This window comes from Monomorium pharaonis, chromosome 11, assembly GCF_013373865.1.
Source record: "Monomorium pharaonis isolate MP-MQ-018 chromosome 11, ASM1337386v2, whole genome shotgun sequence".
In the NCBI taxonomy this organism is placed as follows: Eukaryota; Metazoa; Arthropoda; class Insecta; order Hymenoptera; family Formicidae; genus Monomorium; species Monomorium pharaonis.
In genome coordinates this window covers 14,417,075-14,439,815 of record NC_050477.1, presented here as the reverse complement: position 1 = coordinate 14,439,815, position 22,741 = coordinate 14,417,075, and the positions used below count along the sequence as shown (strand labels likewise).

The window sequence follows — 22,741 nt, the reverse complement described above, 5'->3', positions numbered from 1 at the left end:
TTACTTGATAAATACGTGTTTCTGTCGTGGCGTCCAACGTCTCTTCCTTACCCTTCTAACAGCGATGGTGATACAAAAATGGTTATATCATAATATTATTATATTAAATTAAATATGTCATAATATATTGTATTAAATTTCAACTTACTTTGTTAAGCATCAGTTAAACGTATCTGCAATTCAAAACAAATACTCTCTGCTATTTTATAATCTTCCAGTCTAAGTAATTTTTTCCCGGTATTTTTCTTGCTTCTTTTTGTGTCTTTCCGTCTCTCGTTAAACAGTCAAACTGTCAAAAACTGTCAACTATAAACTGTCAAACTTCACACACGAACGAAGCGAGTCAAGCGCGAGACAGCCAATCGCGATCGGAATAAAGAGGCAACAATGCAATCGCGATTAGCAGGCAACTTTAGGGTTACATGGCTATTTTATAAGAGGATTTTTTCCCGGTATTTTTCTTGCTTCTTTTTGTGTCTTTCCGTCTCTCGTTAAACAGTCAAACTGTCAAAAACTGTCAACTATAAACTGTCAAACTTCACACACGAACGAAGCGAGTCAAGCGCGAGACAGCCAATCGCGATCGGAATAAAGAGGCAACAATGCAATCGCGATTAGCAGGCAACTTTAGGGTTACATGGCTATTTTATAAGAGGATAATAAGAATAATAACATTAATTAAAAACGAGAAAAATTTAACGCAAAATACTTAGTATTGCTAACAATTTTGAATATTGTAATTTAATTAATTGGAAATGCATGACAATTAAAAAATATTTGTGGATATGAGAGATCAATAATTTTTATTCTTATAAAAACATAACTTTGATTGGCGCAATAAGCGCCAAGTTTTTTTGCATTAATTTTTTTAAATTAAACTTGTTAATTTTATTAATCACTGTTTATTTTTTCATTTAATATTTAACATTTAATATATAAAAATAATCAGATAATCGGTAGAAATTACATTATATATATATTAAAAATCATCATCCGAATGTCTTTCTATTTTACTAACGGACCGCTTTTCTTGAGCGGCTTTGACATTATAATTATCCATATCCGTCGGACCTACAGAATTTAGAAGATCTTCGTCATCATCGTCATCGAGATCACCATCAATCAGTAAATCACTATCACTATCCAGCGAGCCGTCGCTGTTATTTGATTCTTGGATCGTGCCTCTTTGCCGTCCAGACATACTACCGTAAATGCGCCGCTGGGTATATTGCATCTTTGACCCTCTTCCAGTGCCTGGAATGTTTTAAATTTGTTATTTCAAAAAGCGAAGAAAAAATTATTATTTGCTTCACATATTTCTTTATAACATTTTTTAATATTTTATCAATTTTCAGATATAGTGTAAAATGCAAATTATTTTCTATTATAAAAATTGTTACTTGGCTTGACACGAGTGGATTGACCAGATTTTTCTGCCGCTGCAGTTTCCGGATTTGTAAGGGGAGTAACAAGAGGCTCTTGAAGATTTGAAGCAAATATAGAATCGTTCCCTTCCATCATGCTTTCGAAATCCGTATCTTCGCCTCTCATTTGTTCCAGTTGCTTCTTTGTTGCAGCTTGCCTACAATTATAATTAATAATATTACATAATTCTTTTATGTGATTTATTTGCACGATATTTATAATTTGTTTTCTTATTTATTTTTTATATTTTTATGTTGTTAACAAATACCGTCTTTCGAATTTTTCTTGCTCCATTTTAGCCGTGTCTTCGTACAAATGTTCCAGATACGCTAGATACCGAAATTTTTGTAAATAATCATCATACAAAGCTCTGAATTCGACTTCCAGCTTCTCAAATTCCTCCATGAATGCCGGACGAACTTTTTTCAATGTATGAAGTCTCTTTTGATTCCTATCGAGTTCCGTTTTCCGTCTCTCTATTCTTACATCTAAATTTTGTTCTGTATCCTTCAAAATTAAATTATATTTATCAATTAATAAAATTATATCATTTCCATCAATAAGATATCTTATAGAAATCAAATGAACAATTTAAACTTTAAAGAATTATTTTATTAGATAATAAATTTTTACCTTAACATTATCAATTTGCTTTTTTGTTTCACTGATCTCTTTACGAGTGTTCTCAATGACATCCTTCAAAGCTACTTCAATTTCCGAAGTATCGAATTGTCTCGCGATTTTCATATTGCGAATCTCACGAAGTTCCACTTCTCGGCCAAGTAAATCGAAGAGAGTCGCCCCGTTGATGGTCAACTGACTCGCCAGCTGCCGAGTTGTTTTCAGCTTGTTAATTTTATCGGATATGTCGAAATCTACCGCATTTTGATTACCACTCAGTTGATTCTGTTCAGTGCTGCTATTGCTTTGCGCGTCATACAATAATGTTGCTATCTTCAACATCTCCTTCACCGCGTAACCATCAGCTTGATATAACTTCTTGGTATTTAATTTTACATTTGTCTTCAATGCCTTAAATGCATAGAATTACGTTTATAATCTATTACAATTTATCAAATCCCTTTTTAATTACTTTGTATATCATAAAGTAAATCAAATACAAATTTTACAAGGTGTCAACTATTTTATAGTTGATCTGACAAAAGAAGAAATGATAAAATATTTTTTAGCAAGATGTAATGAGATAAATTATAGCAGAATTTGCCATTTTGTAACCATTTAAATAATGTATAATTCTATTTAAATAATAGATTCTACTAGTTTCTGCTAATAATCTGTTGTCAGACTATGTTAGCAAGTTCTCATTAAGCAAACTTAATGTGGATGTTACTATTGAACTACCACAGTATTCTAATTAAATCTATTAGTGAATTGTTAGAATACTACTAACATTTTGATTATTAAATGGTTTAGAATAATGTTTGAAATAAATATCTAACAATTAATGTAATTTAATTAAACAATATTACAATTTAAGTTTAAGATGTTATTATATTACATATAATAATGTTTAAATTGTTTTTACCATAAATTCAGCAACGGTACGTATCAATGCTACACGTTGTTCTTCAGTATCGTGATCGCTGGATATATCAACCTCTGGATCGAATCGTTTTACCAACCAAACTAGAATCTCCGCGACCAAGGGAAAATTCGGTACGCGAAAATTCGCGATGGAAATTAACCTCGGATAACCCAAAACCCTCATCATCTCCGTAAAATCTATAGTCGAGAGCGAAAAAAAGGTAAATCGCATTACGATTTTGTTTGTATACATGTATATCTATATTAATAATTTTATATTTATATACGTACTACGTAAATCACGGTAGGACATTTTCGCGAAAAATTAAAACTTGTGTTCATTCACTATAGTCACGATAACCTGACGTAAAGTACATAAACTTTTACACTTCAGTTTCGTTTCATGTCAATGTTTTCTCATTCGCGGCCTCAGCGTTGTCATAGAAACCATCGATATTAGGGATAAGAGTGTGAGTACTGTAAGTTGCGAGTTGCGAGTATTACTCACACTATCGATCGACGTATTCATGATTTTTATTAAAAATTTATATTATTTTATAATTCGCTTGTGTTTTATATTTTATAGTATATATGTGTGTGTGTGTGTTTGGTATTTTTTTCATGTGAATTAGTGATTCTAATTTAATATCTGAAACTTTTTACTACATATGTATATTATAGATTATTAAAAAAGTAATAATACAATATATATAAATTTTTTATTATTTTGTCTTTATAATTCATTCCTACTTATAGCTATATAGTACTTGGACAAGTAACCTAAATAATCGATTAAATAATTGATTTAAAACTCAGCCGTGGGAACTTGTCTGCTTTGCTTGACTTGAGAACGAGCTCTCTTCTCGTGTAGCCTCTGCCTAGCTGCCCTCAGCAGATTCTTCCTCTTCTTTTCCTCTGATTCTGGCGACGGTTCCGTTGGGACTACTAAGGTGGCTCTTATCATTGCCCTTAATTTCTCAAGAGCATCCGCCAAATTTAAGTGCTGAGATCTTGTCAAATCCGACTTGATTATTAGATAACCCTCTTTGTTTATTCTATTTTTTTGCTGAAACAATTTTATACTTGAGTCTATCGCAAACCTAACTTCATCAAGTTCTGTCAAGTAGAAATTTCGTTGGCTACTATTTGTAATTTAAACTAACAGATGCAAACTTTATTTATGTGTACAATTCTACTCACTTGCTCCACTAATTTCGTTCGGATCTCTTCCGATAGCCAGGTAGCACTGCTCACCTGGAATCTTAAGTCTACCTTGGTATTTACACAATTCACATTTTGTCCTCCCGGTCCGCTGCTAGCGCTGTACGTTATTTGTACTTTGTCCATGGGTATATAACCACTGAATTTTACCTTGGGATCTGACTTCTGAAAAAAACGAAGGAACAATAATTACCGTCACCGTCTGGCCGATATTGAGGTTATGTTTTTACTCAAAGTATAATATAAATAATAATAATAAAGGTATATGTAAATGGAAGCAGTTTTATTGTATGGGTATTTTAAAGTAAATCAGTATACACTAACAAAAGTTGGAGTGTACAGCTTCAGTTTGCTTTCCGGATACAAGTTCTCCAGGGACATGGCACTTTTAAAGCTGAAAGTTCTGCCAGGACTATATGATATCGTCTGGCTTTTAAGGTTGCTGTGTAAAATCCTCAGACACTGTCGCCTAACGATATTCATTTTAATTCGTATCTCTATTACTCTTCAATGAAAGAGATAATAACCTCCAAAGTATGTTTGATTATGAGACAGAGCACCAGAGAGAAGCGTGACCTGCGTGACAGCGGCCACATGCTATCGATAGCGGTCGACAGTTCGAGAATCGATTGTATCGACTTTTAAAATTTGAATGATAATCCTGTCGCGAAAGATTTTCGCGCTTGCGCGGGGAAAAATTTAAAGATAACAAAAATTCGAGAAGCGCCAAAGTCTCGTAAATCACCTCGAGATAATATCATTATTTTTTTAAATAGTCCTCAGGACGATAATGATAGGATGAAGGAACGTTGTACTTCTTTCTTGCGCACGCTCTGTGCCACTAACTGCGAAATATTCCATTTAAGTAATCAAATCGGTCACCGGCTTTAATTGTGGTCGCGCGCGAAGACCTTTAATAGTTTCATTGTCGTGCATACACTTTAAGTATTGGCGCAACACGGCGATTTTGCAAGCGGATTGCGGCAAGTAAGCGGAGTGCACTCTGAAAATCATAGTAATAATCGACGCGGAGCCTTGCGATTCACCGCAAGGACACGGAACTCCGCGACGTGGCACTGTGTCCTTTTTTTTTCCTTCTCCCGCGCGGCGAAATACTGTGACGAGGCCACCTCGCCTCGTAGGTTAACGCTCCGACGACGGCGAAAACCGTCAACCGATCGTTATTCGCCGTCGCCTTACCTCGTTCTTACGATAGTCATCGAAGAAAAGTGAAAAGCGGATCGGCATCGGATAAGTTCTTACGACGTCGGAGATGGAACGCGATAAATATTAATTTCTGTGGCGCGTAACGCTGTCAATACTGAAGGATTCGAGAAGTAAAAGGTGCACAATATATTCTGGCTTTAATATTGTAAATCCCTGTAATAGCTTACAAATTAGAAAATTGCAATTAAATTAAGTATCTTATATATAAATCTTTGAGCTAAAAAAATTCTAATTTAAGTAGTGTAATACGAGGCTTCAAATATTAATACAAATAAATATAAAGAAAGGTAAGCATGCTTTTAATATAAAAAGCATTAGATTATTTTGTGGAAGACTTAAAAATTTCTATTGGATTGAAGAAGGCGTTGCATATAGAAAAATGGCAAAATAAGAAAACTGTTATCGCCCGATGTTGAACGTTAAAAAAACATAATCGAGTTATAAAAATTTAATTTTTTTTTTCTTAGTGATTAAAGAGCAAACTCAACAATTTAGAATTAAATTAATTCAGAATTGACAGTAAAAAAAAGTTTAAAATTTAAAAAGAATATGCGCATTTTTATCTTCTACAGATAATTCACCTGTTAAAATCGCTTGTTCGCCACAACTGATGCTTTCTAAATCCATCTATCTACCTGTACGTACGTGAAATTTTATTAAAATTAGAATTTGACACGTTGCGGGGTTTCCTCGTGAATTAAGCATCCAAGTTCCTCGTGGCGTAACGTAATTAAATAACCCGCTCATTATTTACTCATTATTCACTTGTTACGAAACGTTAGCGTTACCGTAGTGCCGATTTGCGTTCGCGCGCGTATACGCTTGCTTTTCAATTAATTCAGCGGAACACGTTACACGCGCAGGGGTGCCTGCATTTTTACATAATATATCGGATCTTAATTCCGCTGATGACGTAACGCCGTCGCATCATATCCTATCGCGTGAGATTTAACCGCAACGCCGTTAGATAACGGGATAACCGTCGTTTTGTCATCGACGAACAACGGATACGTCGCCACGGCGATGTGTACGATTCTTCGCGCGAGAGTTAGAAAAAGAAGGCTTAGACAATAGCACAATTTGTCGCGTGATCGTAGCCGAATGGAACGTGTGCTTTAATTATATATGTATTATAGCTCTGCTAGCGAGTATCTGTCTGAGGCCTATGCAGATTTATGCAGATGTGCGAGCAGTTATGTTCAACGTCGATCACTTTTTAACAGATTTATGTCTCTATTTTACACATATTTCTATTAAATTGGTTTGGTAGATAAACAATAATAAAATTATAAATATCCCAGATAGACATGTTATACTAAACAAAACATGCAAATATTTCTTTATAAATTGTAATGCCATTGCATAAGATTGCAACATTTATTTAAATTATGCCTTAATAATAATGAATTAATTAGGCTCTGCTTTTTGATAAAATAAGCAACATATTGTCGCAATTTTTATAACATTAGAAGACCTCTTTCTTTTGCTGACAACATTCATGTATGAAAACGCATCTTTGAGTATATATGCCATTATTTTCAATCTTTAAATTTCGTCACTATGCAGATAATATGCAGAAATGTGTGTGTGTGTGTGTGTCTATTTAAAATAATTTTATCTCTAAATCTGGATTCTCTCACCACAGATTTAGAGATAATTGTTTTCTTAATTTGTTATGTCTATCGATTCACGCATTCATGTTTAATTTATAATAACATAAAAAGTATCTATTGAAGCCTATTGTATATATTTAAATAAAATTTAAAATAAATTTTAAGAATTTAAAATTAAATTAATTAAAATTGATTTTTAAAAAATTCAAAATTAAAAAATATGCGCATTTTAATCTCATATATACATGTTGTTTTTCGACATCTTCTCTATACACAATAAGCCATTCATGTTTTTATATTTCAACTTGAATTTACTTTTACATGTATAAACAAATTTATCAATGACTTTTGCACATACTTTATTGTCTCTTATTATCTCTACTGTTATTTTTTAAAATAAATAACAGTAGAAAGCATTTTTACTCTTATTTATTTTTAAAAAATTGTTTATAAATATTATAACTACTTACAGCTCCTTGTTAAAAAAAAAAAAAAAGAAAAGAAACCCGCTCGACTGATCTCATCATGTGTACGGAGGATTAACCAAATTAAAGAAAGTGAAGGAAACACGTAATTGCTTTTACGGAAGAGTAAAAATAGTAATGATTAACTTCTGGTGAACGTTGTCGTCTCTTTCGACCGAGGTGTGCAGCCTTTTAGATCCGGTTCCGCGAGCGGAACACGTGAGACGCCGCCGCCACCTTGCCTGCATAATTAATTATGAAAATACCGGCAAAATCCCGGCGAAGACAGAAGCGTCGACTGTGTGTACCAGGAACATCATGAGCGCATCATACAGTTAATTAGAATAAGATACAACGAGATCATTAATTCATCTGGCATTCACCGATGACAATGTATCAGGTGACTTGTTCATTTGCATGAGAGAGCGCTTGTCGCCGTGATATGCCATCGCGAGAATCCGCGTAAGCGCGACGGTTTTACCCACCTGCCGATGCCAGGTGACGTGACTGCTGCCCGTTCGTCCAGTAACGCTAATAACGAGACTTGTTAATGTCCATTCATGCGATACGTAGGATTCGTTATCATCAGCTCTCGCGTATCCTTCGAATCTAATTGTCGCTCTTTTCGTCGAATCGACGCAATCGCGCGGGGACGAGCCAAGGGAACGTAATTCTATTAAGATAAAAATGTTATGCACGATAATTTGTGGTCGTTTATGCAACATGAGCATTATCGTGACGGTAAAAATGAAAGAAATTATTACTAAACATACATGATGATGTTATATTAACCCTTACGATACAGATATGCGAAGAAAACCGGCATCTTTTTTCTTCAGACACAATCAGATATCAAGCCATCCTTTTCACTCTTTTTAAGTGATTTAGAAAATATCTAAAAATTTCGATTTTCTAGAACAAATATTTATATACTTTTTTTTAAAACAAAAATAAGATTTAATATAATTTAATTGTCTTTAAAATTTCAAGAAACTTTCTTGCCTAAAAGCGATCGAGCATAAAATAAATATATAAATATATATGTATATATTTGTAAGAGTTAATAATATTTATAATAATAATTATTATAATAGATTAGATTATTAAGAATATGTGTTTCGTTCAAATTCATGATTTTACATGAGAAACGTTTAATAATTATTTCCTAAAATTCCGAAAAGTAGTTGTCTAACGTCTCTACATTCTCAACTGTTATATCCTTGCTTGATAAAATTCTTAGGATATAATTTACAACTGGTTGTGCACGTGCTTCGTCTTCTCCGTGACTTGATGTACGATGCAATTGTGGCCTCGCAAACGCGTCGTAGGAACGATTTCGGAATTGAAGACGAGATAGCGCACGTAAAAACTATTCCACGACCTCTCTCTCTCTCTCTCTCTCTCTCTCTCTCTCTCTCTCTCTCTCTCTCTCTCTCTCTCTCTCTCTCTCATTGCCGCAACGATACTTTCTCTTACAATGACGGAACGCATATATTTATACAGAACTCGTACGCGGCAAATAAACGGGGAATTACAGAACCGATAACCGATGTGCGACTGTTTGACATTTCTACGACAAGTTTGCAGAAAGCAAACAAATTTGGTTCGGAAGTTTAGTTTGTACAGTAATCAGGTCGGAACTTGTAAAAGATTAACTTGCAGTAATAACTGATTTCCGCTTGAAAGGTAGTAACTGCATAAGATGATACACGTACAAATTGTTCCTACATAAAGAAAATATTTTTGTTAGAAATAAATGCAAAACGGTGAATGATTAATTACTATTTAAAAATAAGATGTATTTTTATATATATTGAATAATATTGATATAAGGATAAAAAAAAATGCACAAGTAATAATAATAATAAAAGGTAATGAATTTATAAAAATTTACATAAATAAATATTATAAGATTTAAGTATAATTTCACATACGCGCGCCCTCGGAATAACTTAACTTGTCTCGAGTTATTTTCATATTATATAATTATGCATGCGGTATTATAATCTTCTGTAATACCTGAGTTATATAATTATATATCACATGATATTCATTACATAATAATATTTTTATTAAATTCAGTTTCTTCTAATCTTCATGTTTTCATAAAAACTAAAAAAATTTTTCATTTCTTAATAAATATCTTTAACTACAAAGAAAAAAAGGACACTTGCAATATCTAAATTTTTTTATTAGTTAAAGTTTACTAGTTTTTTTTTTTTACTAATTTACTACTTAGTAAATTAAATTAAATATTGCAAATTTTACTTTTTGTTATTCAAAAAAATTAAATAATAAAACTATAAGATATTTAAATAATTAACATTTTAATGTTTTTTTCTGCAAGTTCTATTGTCTATGAAAATCATAAAGCGTGTTCTATAATACATAATTAACAGATTTCTCTCAGCTATCGAATGCGACGAAAATTTTTTTAATTCTATATCTTTGAAATTCCGAAAAATTGAGGAAGATTCAACGAGAGCACCATGAAGCGAAAACATTCCTTTTGATGGCAATGTTCGCCATTAAGCATTTTATAGGCTTGTGATGAGGTAACGTCGGGTCAGACGTGGGTTCAAATCATGACGAATATTCCGCTCGTGCGCCGATAAATATTAGTCATATCTTGACATTAAGGCGACTTTTGCCCCCGTACATTCTCGCCAGTTTATTTGCCAAGAAATGCTCGATCTTTCCTTAAATTGCCGGCGAGCAAACGATGATCAGAGGGTAACGTTGACGTGACATAAAAAACACCTGACATGTACGAAAACAACGACAGATACCAGCGCGGCAGCATCCAATATATATGTTAATAACATTTTTTTTCGAAAAACGGATCTTCCGTTTCTTCGAATCCAATAATGGATTTTAGATTTAAGTGCATGGGGCACAATTTTTGAAAAATGAGCGGTTTAAAATAGAATTCCGAGAAACTGAATACTCATTCTTTGAAATCCGGAATTAGTCTTATAATTTTCACAGCACCGCAATAAATCTCTTCGTGCCTCTTTAAAATTTAGAAGGATTTATTTAAGGAAGAGATAAAATGGAATCGATTTTGCAAAACAAAAGATAACATTTGCAAACTTTAATTTTATTTTAAATAACTTTTATAAGCGACTTTTTAAAAATCACGAATTTGTCTCTCGTAAGAATTCCATTCCTTAGCTATACCGAGAAGAGGACATCCGGATGCTCTTTTTTTGGAATGTGAAGGATAATCGTTACGTCGTCGGCGGAATGCCCCAATATTATACGGAGTTTCGAGGTAGCTCTGACTAATGAGTCATCGCTATATATTTGACGCATTGTTCAAAGGTAGATCCTGCTAGTGCTCCTTAGTATGCGATTAGTTTGCGATCATGTAATGACATGATTGTCAAGGTTGTTGAGGTTATATTAATATCTGATATGTACGCGTAGATTATATGTAAAATATTATTTGTTCGAGAAGCGTATGGCAGCTTAAATACGATTATGTTAAACTGCAAGGACGCAAACGTACTTTAATCCTATGCAAAATAAGATATGACGTTTGGCTATCATAATCTTTTGGTAATTAATCTTTGAGTTTTATTTTACGATAAAAAATGATAAAATTAGTATAATACAAAATTTATAGTACACAAGTACACTTGTATTTTCTAAAAATTTCTTTAATATAAACTTTAATTTGTTCGTAAAATCTTTAAGGAGACTTATCGGTCTCAGAAAGATCAAATTAAAAAAATTTCTTAATAATTTTTTTTTAAAGAAAACACAAAGAGGAATTTTTTTGAAACTTTTTAGCTATATTTTTATATTATTTAATTAGAAGAAAAAAATTTGTTTAATTAATTTACCCAATTTATTATATAAATATATTTTATCAAAAAAAGTGCTGAAAATCGCTGGCAGACGTGATTCTGGTCGAATGGATCGTCTGAAAAAATACATTAACAATCTGTGGGTAAATGGCTGTAACATAAACTAAAACGGAGAATTTTGATCAAAAAATTACAAAATAGCAGATTTTACCAAAAAAAACTTTTTTTACAATAAAATGTTAAGAACTCAAAAAATTATTAACCAATGGTTATGATTTTGTTTATGTTATAGCTCACAGACAGCCATTTACTCACAGATTAATAGTCTTTTCTTTTTCAAACAATTTATTTGACCGGAATTATACCCGCCAACAATTTTTAGCACGTTTTTTGATAAAATATATTTCTATGATAAATTGCATAAATCAATTAAAAAAATTTTTTTTTCTTGTAATCTATATAAATAAAAATGTAAAATGTTTGTTACTCATCTAAGATCTCCGTAAGTTATTCACCGATTGCTTTGAAATTTTGATACAAGAGACAGGGAGAGACCGAGAGAGACGGGAAAAGATCGGGAGAGACGGGAAGAAACCGGGAGAGACGGGAAGAGACAAATAGAGACCGGGAGAGACGGGGAGAGACCGGGAGAGACGGGGAGAGACCGGGAGAGACGGGGAGAGACTGGGAGAATATTAAAGAATTTTTTTCGATATAGAGACAATTGAAAATGACCATATTACCAACACGTTTAGTGGCTATATTAACAAAATCCTATGTCATTGTTTAACTTTGTATTACTCGAAATGTGTACAGGCAAATAAAAAGTTAAATAATAAGAAAATACTCAAGTATACATACATTTGGGTAATAATGGGTTTAAGTTTAAAAAGAATGAGAAAGTATGTATAATTAAATGTTAAAATGTATCTTGAAAAAGTTTCAAAATTCTTAAAAGTAAAAATGCCTTATAACAAAACGTTGGCTATTGTGTATTGTCATATTATTGCCATAACAGCAAGCTAAACAAATAATTCCAAGTAATTATTAGAATTTGTCAACTAATAACGGAAATAATACGAGTGGCCATATTGTCTACAGTGGCCATAATACTACCTTCTCTCTATATATTTATCTACATTTACTAAATTATTGAATATTGCTAAAAGAGAATTATTAATAAATATATAATTTTTACAACAATTTTAAAATTAAAAACGTAAATTGTTTATTACATGAAATTGAATAATATAATTATTCGATAAACGTTCACTATTATATACACACACACACACACACACACACACACACACACACACACACACACACACACACACACACACACACACACACACACACACACACACACACACACACATATATAATTATATTATAATTCAATGTTACAAAATAAAACACATTTATTAATTTATTATTTATATGTTTATATTTCTTTCTTATAAATACTGAATACAAATTATCTTGATTTGCTGCAAAAGTCAGAAGATTCTACCAAATGACTAAGCTCTTCTGCACTTGGTTTAATATAAACCGCTGATATACTCTTGAATCTTCAAGGATATTGCAACCTCCAAGAATTTAAATAAAATTTGTATTTGGCATATACGGCAAGAAAGCCATGTGATTTTTTTTTTTAATATATTCAATGACATGACGCGAAAGATGTTCATTACATTATGTTAAACACTTCAATGTGTTATCATATTCCTCACTCGATTATAAGATAACTCTTGTTTTTTAAATATTGTGATTTTTGGACCATTTACATAGATTAATAAGAATTAATTAAATATTTTTTCTTGGCAATTAATGCATTTTAATAACTTATCTTAAATATCAGGTTTGTATATATGTTAATATATGAAAATAAAAATCTTCAATAATATTTTATTTTTTCTCTAAATAAACGACTAAAATGCTAAGATAATATTTTTCGCTATTTTAATAAAATAATAAAATATTCCTATCTTTTTTGCTACAATAAATTTATATATAATTAACGTTATATATATTAATAGTTTCTTTTATAAAATCTCTGATCTGAGGCTCAAGTTTGTTATAAACAATAAGAAGAAAGCAAAAGAAAAATAATTGTCGATGGTTAAAATAAAAAATAATACGAAGGATGCTTTATATTACATTTTATATATGGAATTACAATTTGCGGATAATATACCTTGCTGCGTTACAATTATTTTTGTAAACAAGGTTGTACATCAAGAAGGATGCACGTCAAGAAGTTATTGCAACTTTGCTAACAAAATTGGACGGATGCACTATTATACAGCGTCTGCTTGGCATTAGCTTTAAAAGATCGGAAATTGCGCGTTGGGATCAAGAAAAGGAAACACCGATTGAACTACAGAATGCAACGAGATATGAAAATGAAAAGAAAATAATGAAAAGGTCAGAGGGTAAGCGGGGACGCGAGGAAGCGCGAAGGATGAGAAGCGGAGGCGATAACGAGCCTGCGGCGGGAATATGCGAATTAACTCTCTTTATCCTTTCATTCTATGTGGCGCGGCGCATGTAGCAATGCATGCAGCACGAGGCGCCCGGTTGCATTACGAAGCGTATCTCGATAATCGACCGATCCTACGGAATGACAAGAACGCCGTCTCTCGTCTCTTCTCTTTTGCTTTGCAGCTGTGCATCTCCCGTACTTGCATCACTTGCGCAAGAGATGCTCCCCTCGTTGATGCTACGTCGTTGGTGTATATCTGACAAGCCTAATACCACCATGAGAAGCAGCGTTGACTAATACAGGCACATGACAGAGGAAACCGCGTTTCTTCTTAAAGAGGATGGCATTTGACAACGGTAATTAATTGTTAATTTCTAAAATAACAATTTTTTTTATAAAGAAAGGTGGATTGTTCCCTCCTGTATAAAATTATGTTTAGATATACCAAGTGTTTAAAGAAAAAGATTGAACGAATGTAGTCTTCTCGCGGTCTAAATAGTTAATTAGAAACGGATGATAAAAAAATAAGGTAAAGAAAATTTGTTTAAAATTTTTATTTGGTTTTTACTTAACGCTTTTCTCGTAACTTTGATTAAAAATATACCTATTTTAAAAAAGAAGAAAAAGTATTGTAAGAAGCAAATAGTTGTACGTCAAATAACTACAAAATAATCTCTTGTAAAATCATTTTTTACTTTTTAAAAAATATTATATTTATTTTTACTTGTATTTATTCTATCGATTTTAAAAAAATCCCTTATGTGAATAAATACACTACAATTTGATCGTTTGGTTTTAAAAATTATAATTGTAAAAAAGCTAAAAAATTAAAGTTGTAAAAAGATTAATTTGTGCAAATTATAAATAAAGTACAGAAGATTCTCATTTAAAAAGAATTCACTAATTGTAAAACATAAACAATCGTATTTAAAATAGAATTTAAAAAATGATTCAAATATGTTGGTTCAATAATAAAAAAAATGAATAAATATTTTTCTATACAATTTCACAGCTGCATCTTTCCCCTTGAAGACTAGGTTGACGGCAGAGTTAAGTGCTCATTTTGTGATGGCAATGAGTAAGCAATTTGTATTTGTACGTGTTATTCTCCACGTATTCTCTACGTATCAATACTATATTATCAGATGATTGTTTCTGACAATATTAGCCACAATTGTTGATATCGATTCAGATTAGTGTAAATATTCTAATATAAACTTAATGTAAATAATGTTTATCTCTTCGTCTATATGTTTTTCTAATAACAGTTGTACGAATAGTGTGAATCGAACTTTAGCATCGAGAGAACATCAGCATTACGAAACAAGGATGTCTGCAGCGAAAAGCGGGTCAGTGTACGGCTCGTTTGTCTCTTCATCGGTTCCTAAATTCCTGCGACACTTTTGCATCTGTTCCATTATCTGTTACATTGAGAAATTAGAACGTAGAAGAATTAGCATAAGAATTATTATATAGTCTTTTTACAACATTATGTAAATTTAAATTGAATACTATTAAAATTAAATTGTTAAATCTTTATATTAGAAATTATGTATATAAACTTATAGAATACTTTATAACATACTTATAAATATTAAATATTTATGTATATGCGATTGTTTACTCAATTCAAACAAATTTTGTATTATTCTTATTGTTGTCAACAGACGAAGATAAAGAAAAAATTGTCACAGTATAATAATTTTTTTTAATGATAATTATACTAAAATAATCATTTTACAACTTTAATGTTTTTATTACTATAACTATAACGATAGCCTTAAACCAAATCTTATTGAGACAAAAAAGGTACGTAACTATTCTTTTCTCCGAGTTCTTCTTTTGCTGAATTCCATTATTATTTATAAACAATTAATTGAAGAAATTCTGCATAAGAGAAACTTTCGTAAGCAGTCGTGTCCTTTCCAATACGTGTTTATATGCGCTAAATCGATAAAATCGCGCGGATTTAGTAGGAGAGATTTTGGCGAGATTAAAAAAGTAAGGTGCGTACGTATCCTTGCGTCCGTGTACGAGCTCGTCAGTCCTTGACTAACTTGGAATTGAATTCCTTCAAGAGAAGATATTGACCTCCAACATCCTGCCGCAATCTGGTTTACCGTCATCGTCGCGATGACTAAACTTTTTCCAATCTTTAAACGCCCGACATCCTCTCACCGCGCGCGAATGGACATCAAGTATGCTAAAATATCTTCCGATCTCGCATATGTGATTTCGCCTCTTGGAAGATCTATTATCTTATTGATATATTTTTAGAAACGACCTCACGACCTTCTATAGCTGCAATCGGTCCTCTGCATTGACTGATGGAATTTACATGTACGAAAATCAGTCAAAGAAGAGGAGATTGCATTTCATGCTAAATTTAAAAAGATCATTAATTATTGCAGCACTGATTTGTAGTATTGTTAAAGACTTGTGTGACTGAATCGACCAGATCCCACTGCATAATGGCACGTAATTGTAATTAAGCTATTATTACAGTAGCAACAGTACGTAAGGATAATTCAGCGCGAATGCACACTTTCCCAGAGTTTCTGTTCGCTGTCGATGAAAGTAAATTGGACACGAGAGACTAGAGAATTGTCGCTCATGTGACATAGTTGATAGAGCCGGTTTCTAATCTCGTGACACGCCTCGTGTATATAGATGTTATCGAGTATCCTACGCTGAAAATATAATTTCGTTCTAAGCCAAATGCGCGGGAAATCAGCAGGATTAATTATATCTGTATCTCTAAGATTAAATAATTCTATATCATCAATCATCAAAGTAGAGGAGGCTAATAATAAAAATGATTAGATGCGATGTATAGAACATTATACATCGCATCTAATTATTTTATCGATTATAGGCAACGAGAAAATAGGAAACGAAAAGCTCCGCTTGTCATGAAAGTTACACTGAGCTGTTCTAAACTGATGTTAGAAAACGCGTTGCGTGTGCAATTAATTTTCTTTTACATGGCAAATTCGCGATAATTAATCAAAGAAGTGCGGAATCAGGAAGCGTAAGTACATTCGAAGAAAAATCGTGGTACGGTTTGAACAATTTAGTTCGAGACTTTCGCTCTCGGGGTAAGATGATGATGATGATGATAATGATGATGATAATGACAGCAATCATTAGCATCGCGACGTTGTTAACGACTGTGTGCAGGAGGCCTCCTGGTCTGCGCCTCGAATCATCGATCGTAAAGGCGAGAATCATGGATACGAGAGATCGCGTGGGATATCACACATGCTATTACACATGCTAGTCACATGTGGATCGCTAGTCATTGAGTAATGCCCATATCATAGTAGTCACTCTCTCGCTACCGCCGCCGCTGCTGGTGCGGGTCTACGTACGATATAATGATATATGCATAAATTAAGTTAATTACGGCAGGTAAGACAACTGTCATGTATACAATTTTTATTTCCATCTGAGGTAATTCTTTGACGCCATTACTTTCATAAGAAAAACAAGTGTGTTTGATGTACGTATAAAATATTCTTTTGATAGTTCTTTCTTAAAATTATATCCTTTATTTTAAATATATATATATTAATGTAACATTTTTCCATATCTATAGTAACAAATTTTTCAACAAACACTTGCATTGTATTTTTATTTCTATTGAGGAGGTATTTTTGTGATGCCACTTTTGTAAGAAAAATAACTTACTCTAGGACTGCATATATATATATAATATTTTTTTAATTATATTCTTTTATTTAAAATATTAATGTAATACTTTATAAGCAATATATGTTTTAATAAGTACATTTAATGCATTATTGAGTTTCCTAAAGTTTCTTGACATGAAACTAGAAAAATGCAATCGTGCTGTTGGACATATCCTATTTATAACCACCTTCTCTCTAAAATTGAAGGGAATTAGTAATGTGGAGTATGTTTAATTTAAATTACATTGCCGCAGAGCGAGATTTGTATAACACAGCATTTGCTTGCGCACACAAAATGAAAAAAATTATTGTGTGTGTGTGTGTGTGTGTGTGCGTGCGCGCGCGCGCGCACAACATAATCAAATCAAGTTTTTTACAAAAAGTTTTTGAAATAAATATACACATGTATACTTGAAAAAACATGGCTGGAAGAATTGATGTGACTACATATATTTGTAAAACCTATCACGTACAAAAAATATATCTGTAAACTATTTCTCATGACATACATATTTCGTGGGACATTTTTACATAAACTCACGGATGAAAACGTGCTCCGATACAAGTAACCTCAAAAAGACGATCTCTTAAATTTCACTGTGACATCAATGAAATATTCCTCTTTTTTTCCATCCAATACTGCTGGAAAAAAACAAACAACGATAGAAATGCACCATACTACAAATGCACTTTCAAATTAAATTTATATATTCAGTAAAATCAAGCAAGATGTCTCATTGCATTAGTAAAAAGTTAAATATGAATCCTTAATCATCCTGAATCATTAATAATTGTATAATGTTACATAGGAATTATATAGACCCACACACATATGTTTAAATTTTAATATTAATATTTTTTATGGTCAACTAGAACATATATGTTACATTTTGCATACTTTGCCTTATATATTTAACCATTTTTCTTTTATTAATGTTTAAATATGTATATATTACATATTTTTAATTTTTTGTTTTTACAACTTTCCCTTTTTCAAAAAACTTTTTTTTAATTTTTATCCTTCTTATCAATATTTAAAAAAAATATTTTATTCCTCAATATATATAGGCACAATTTTTTTTGTACTTTCGTTTTACATTAACATATTCTTAAGGGAATAATTAATTTCTATATTCCTATAATCCTATATGTTTAGACTTTTTAATCGAACATTTTCTTTATGTATCTTTCTTTATATCACTTGCTTTTATGCATCTAAATTTATTCCTAACTAGCTATGCCCTGCCACGCGTTGCTGTGGCTCTCTATTCTTATGCTACGTTTTTTTCAAATTTTCTTTGCTTTTGTTGTTTAATTTTCAAAAGCCTTGCTTTACTGTTGCTCTTTTTATTTTATTTTTGAATAAGCATTTATCTATCTTTAATAAATCTAATATTCATTTATTCACGTACTTCTAACTTTTTTTTCCAAAGCTGTCATGGATTTAGAAATCCATTCAAAAGACTGTTTTAAATAAGTTCCTTTTTTTCAATAAAATAAAAGCCATCTTTATTTTTCTTATTACCTTAATTTAAACACAATAGAAACATTCTTCGCCTCTCCCGGTCTCTCCCATCTCTCCCCGTCTCTCCTGGTCTCTCCCCGTCTCTCCCGGTCTCTCCCGATCTCTCCCTGTCTCTCCCGGTCTCTACCCGTCTCTCCCCGTCTCTCCTGTCTCTCCCCGTCTCTCCCCGTCACTCCCGGTCTCTCCCCGTCTCTCCTGGTCTCTCCCCGTCTCTTCCCGTCTCTACTCGTCTCTCCCGGTCTCTCCCCGTCTCTCCCGGTCTCTCCCCGTCTCTCCCCGTCTCTCGCGGTCTCTCTCCGTCTCTCCCCGTCTCTCCCGGTCTCTCTCAGTCTCTCCCCGTCTCTCCCTGTCTCTCCCCGTCTCTCCCTATCTCTACTCGTCTCTCCCCGTCTCTCCCAATCTCTCCCCGTCTCTCCCGGTCTCTCTCCATCTCTCACGGTCTCTCCTCGTCTCTCCCGGTCTCTCCCCGTCTCTCCCCGTCACTCCCGGTCTTTCTCCGTCTTTGTTCGTTATCTTATCTAATCTTTGATATTTTCAATCTATTATATTTGAAGATTATTGATTATAATAATCCACTCCTAAAAAGAGTATAAAATCGATAGATTCAACTATCAATTTTATACCCTTTTTAGGCGTAGATTATTATAATCAATATCTTCAAATATAATAGATCAAAAATATCAAAGATTAAATGAGATAACAAACTTCGTATAAAATTTTGTTTCTTCTCGTTTTAAAAGATAACTATTTTCTTTTACTTATTTTTTTATAATATGATGCAATAAAACATTGATTATCTAAAATTATTGACGCTTAATGATGATAATGCACTTATTTCTAATTATTTTATTAAATCTCGATGAAAGTCGCTAAAAAGAAAAGGAGAGAAAATGGGTGACTTTTTTCTCGTTATAACACTTTCACTACATAGATCCTGTGATTGTCTTCTTCGCAGTGCACTTACTGTTCTTTATGACTTCTATTCTTTAATTTTAACACCAGTTTCATAGAATTTGTGCAATTCTGTAAAAAGAAAAGATTCAGATGTTTTAAGCATTATAATATAAAATTGATTTTCGAGTATTTTGACTGTTAAAGAAATAATAGTAAAAGCTAAAAGTTGCTGTAATTAACAATAAGTGTTGTCAAATTTTTGTTTAAATATAAAACAATATAGTGCGCGCGCAGAAGAAAAAAAGAGAGAAAGAGAGAGAGAGAGAGAGAGAGAGAGAGAGAGAGAGACTAATAATAAAACAATTCCATTTGTATTTTTTATTCATTTATATGTAATCTCGTCAATTACTAATTATTACAAATTAATATTATGTAATATTATATATTACATAATATTAATTTATATTAATTATGTAATATTATGTGTTACTATTACGTAATTAATATGACGTAATAATTCGCCACAATATTAATTAATATTTTAATAACAACATTTTACCTACTTTTGTTTCTATATCACATTACTATAAAAATGTGAAAAAACAATACTTTCGGTTAAAACAAAAAACGTGCAAAGTAAATGCGAAAGTTACCCTAAATGTAAACGATGAGCAATGCACGATGCATTAAAGTTCAAAGGTCTGAGTACAGGAAGTCACGAGCGTACAACTATCAGCTCTTTTAAAAAGCTATCCCTATCTTGCATCTTTCTTGCATTTTTCTATTTGTTACTTCGGAATTTCCGCACTTTTGTTGCAACGCGATATATAAAAATACATATACATATACATATACATATACGTATATATATTTTAATAACCGAGTAAACGGATATCGTTGCGAATGAGACCTACGTAATTCTTAATGTATAATCGGCAATCATCAACTGCCTTCAGCTGTCAATTCCCTAACTCTTAACCTTTAACTTGTTATTTTTCAATCTTCAACTTTCGAACTCTCGACTCTCAAGTCTTGACTCCAAATTTCCGTCTCTCAGGTATCCACTATTTATTGTCTAGTTTCAACTCCCGCCTCTTAACTAATCGGGCACTCGATTTCTACAGAGAAATCTCTCCTAGTAACCAAAGATTATACGTCTACGGGTACTTTTTGACTAGTTTCTTTTTCCCAAAGATCAAGGTCATGACGTGACATCGTACCTCCTCTATAACACCTGTACTTGGTTGAAAACATGTATACATATCTCAGTTACCATGTCCTCATTCAAGTCTAGTTTGGACATTATTAATTGAGCAGATTAACTCTTGCTTATCTGACTAAGATTGAAAGACAGAAAGGGGATGAAAAAAAGGAATAGCGTGTAGAGAGGGAAAGATAAAACTTTCAATTAATAAATAATATATTATATAAATTAATAAACAATATAGAATAAGCGAACTTATTCCGAAACATTTAATTTTTCCTGTGTCAGCCGTCACGTAATGTGAAATTTTAATGTTGATAACAAAAAACATTATAAATAAATGCTGTGTGGTAAAAAAAAGCAGCAGATATAGAAAACATTTAACAATAATATATTTTTGCTATTGTGTATTAAGCAGCAAGCCTCTGAGCGAAATGAATTACAGTAAGTATAATAATCCAACATTTTTCTTATATTACTCTTTTGCCTTAAATAAAAACTACAGATTCAAGAAAGATAATAGTTATTTAATTAGAGTATGGAATTGTGCTATTACAAAATACGTATATCTGAAAAAAGCAATCGCAAACGTCAATTCAGCTTTTGATAACTTCAAGCTAAATTTGCATTCTATAAAATAAATGAATTCAATATTTCACGTGCTTATATATTGATTCTAGTGTTATACATTGTCTTTATTTTATAAATTTTATTTATTTTTAATGTGTAAAATAAGGAATAAATAAAAATAATAATATAATTAGAATTTCTAATACAAATTTCCATAATCTTTATTATAGTTTTAAATTTCTGGTGTGTAGTTTATTATAACTTTTATAATTTTATTATTTTCTGATTTATAACTAGAATTAACAAAATTGTCGAAAGTATTTAAAATTTGAATAATTTTATTCTTTCAGCGTAGTTTCCATTGTAATAAAAACAGATTTTGTATAATATTTATCCAACATTTTCTTAAATTTTGTGAGTTTAAGGCTTTCTGTTTGATTTCATACTTGTTATAAATTTAAATTTTATACTGCTCAATTCTGCGTTATGTTTTGTTCCAAAATAAGTACATAAACCTACTTCGGAACATCTCCAATTTCTTTTATGGTCTTGAAAAAAATGAAAGAAATGTTATTTACTGCAACATCCTTAGTATTATAATTTAACATATGTGAGTCATAAGTCAGAACCTAGTTGTTCCGAATTAAGTGCAAATAATTTGGAAAATGTAATGCTTAAATTGATTCTCTGCTATTTCAAAATAAAATCTCCTTCAATATTGACTTATGCTTTGTTAGTAGATAAAAGATGACCCTTCAATTAGTATACATATAACAGATTTTTTTAATTAAAAAAAGCAATTTTTTTCAATTAATTATCCAAAAAGTATTTTATAAGGAGACATGTTATTTACAAAATGATCTCATACGATATAAAAATAATTATTTATTAAGTTTTTAATTATTTTAATAAAAAATAAATTAAATATATATATGTAAGAACTAAACGGCTTTTAATAATTAATGCATTAAAATTTAATTTTTATTTCAACTTCTGTAAAATCTCCAATTACCGTAGGTTAAAATTCACCACTGATTACTATTTCCACGTATTATTGTGCAATC

The 22,741-nt window shown here is 31.8% G+C and overlaps 2 protein-coding genes across 3 annotated transcripts; both read right to left on the bottom strand.

Moving 5' to 3' along the window:
• Positions 1 to 786: 786 nt before the first annotated feature.
• Positions 787 to 3,585, bottom strand: LOC105829549 (clusterin-associated protein 1). Of its 2 annotated transcripts, XM_012668523.3 has the most exons (6): positions 3,262 to 3,585; positions 2,972 to 3,168; positions 2,059 to 2,457; positions 1,694 to 1,932; positions 1,401 to 1,582; positions 787 to 1,254 (listed from the first exon to the last, which is right to left on the bottom strand). In XM_012668523.3, the coding sequence occupies exons 1-6, from the start codon at positions 3,281 to 3,283 to the stop codon at positions 980 to 982; spliced, it is 1,314 nt and encodes a 437-aa protein (XP_012523977.1). In that variant the 5' UTR covers positions 3,284 to 3,585; the 3' UTR covers positions 787 to 979. The 2 variants fall into 2 exon arrangements, with proteins under 2 accessions (XP_012523977.1, XP_012523968.1); XM_012668514.3 differs by having other exon boundaries at positions 2,972 to 3,585.
• An 85-nt stretch (positions 3,586 to 3,670) lies between these two features.
• Positions 3,671 to 4,788, bottom strand: LOC105829563 (peptidyl-tRNA hydrolase ICT1, mitochondrial). The gene is made up of 3 exons (XM_012668534.3): positions 4,516 to 4,788; positions 4,171 to 4,356; positions 3,671 to 4,036 (listed from the first exon to the last, which is right to left on the bottom strand). The coding sequence occupies exons 1-3, from the start codon at positions 4,672 to 4,674 to the stop codon at positions 3,776 to 3,778; spliced, it is 606 nt and encodes a 201-aa protein (XP_012523988.1). The 5' UTR covers positions 4,675 to 4,788; the 3' UTR covers positions 3,671 to 3,775.
• Positions 4,789 to 22,741: the final 17,953 nt, after the last annotated feature.

Bases quoted from the DNA above. Each gene is read 5' to 3' on its own strand.
- LOC105829549 (XM_012668514.3), bottom strand. From the start codon at position 3,223: ATGTATACAAACAAAATCGTAATGCGATTTACCTTTTTTTCGCTCTCG. The intron at 1,933-2,058 runs GTAAAAATTTAT...TTAATTTTGAAG, and splicing joins AGCAAATTGATAATGTTAAG to GATACAGAACAAAATTTAGA. The intron at 1,583-1,693 runs GTATTTGTTAAC...TTATAATTGTAG, and splicing joins CAAGAAAAATTCGAAAGACG to GCAAGCTGCAACAAAGAAGC.
- LOC105829563 (XM_012668534.3), bottom strand. From the start codon at position 4,674: ATGAATATCGTTAGGCGACAGTGTCTGAGGATTTTACACAGCAACCTT. The intron at 4,357-4,515 runs GTTAGTGTATAC...CGTTTTTTTCAG, and splicing joins AGCTGTACACTCCAACTTTT to AAGTCAGATCCCAAGGTAAA. The intron at 4,037-4,170 runs GTGAGTAGAATT...AAATTGTTTCAG, and splicing joins GAACGAAATTAGTGGAGCAA to CAAAAAAATAGAATAAACAA.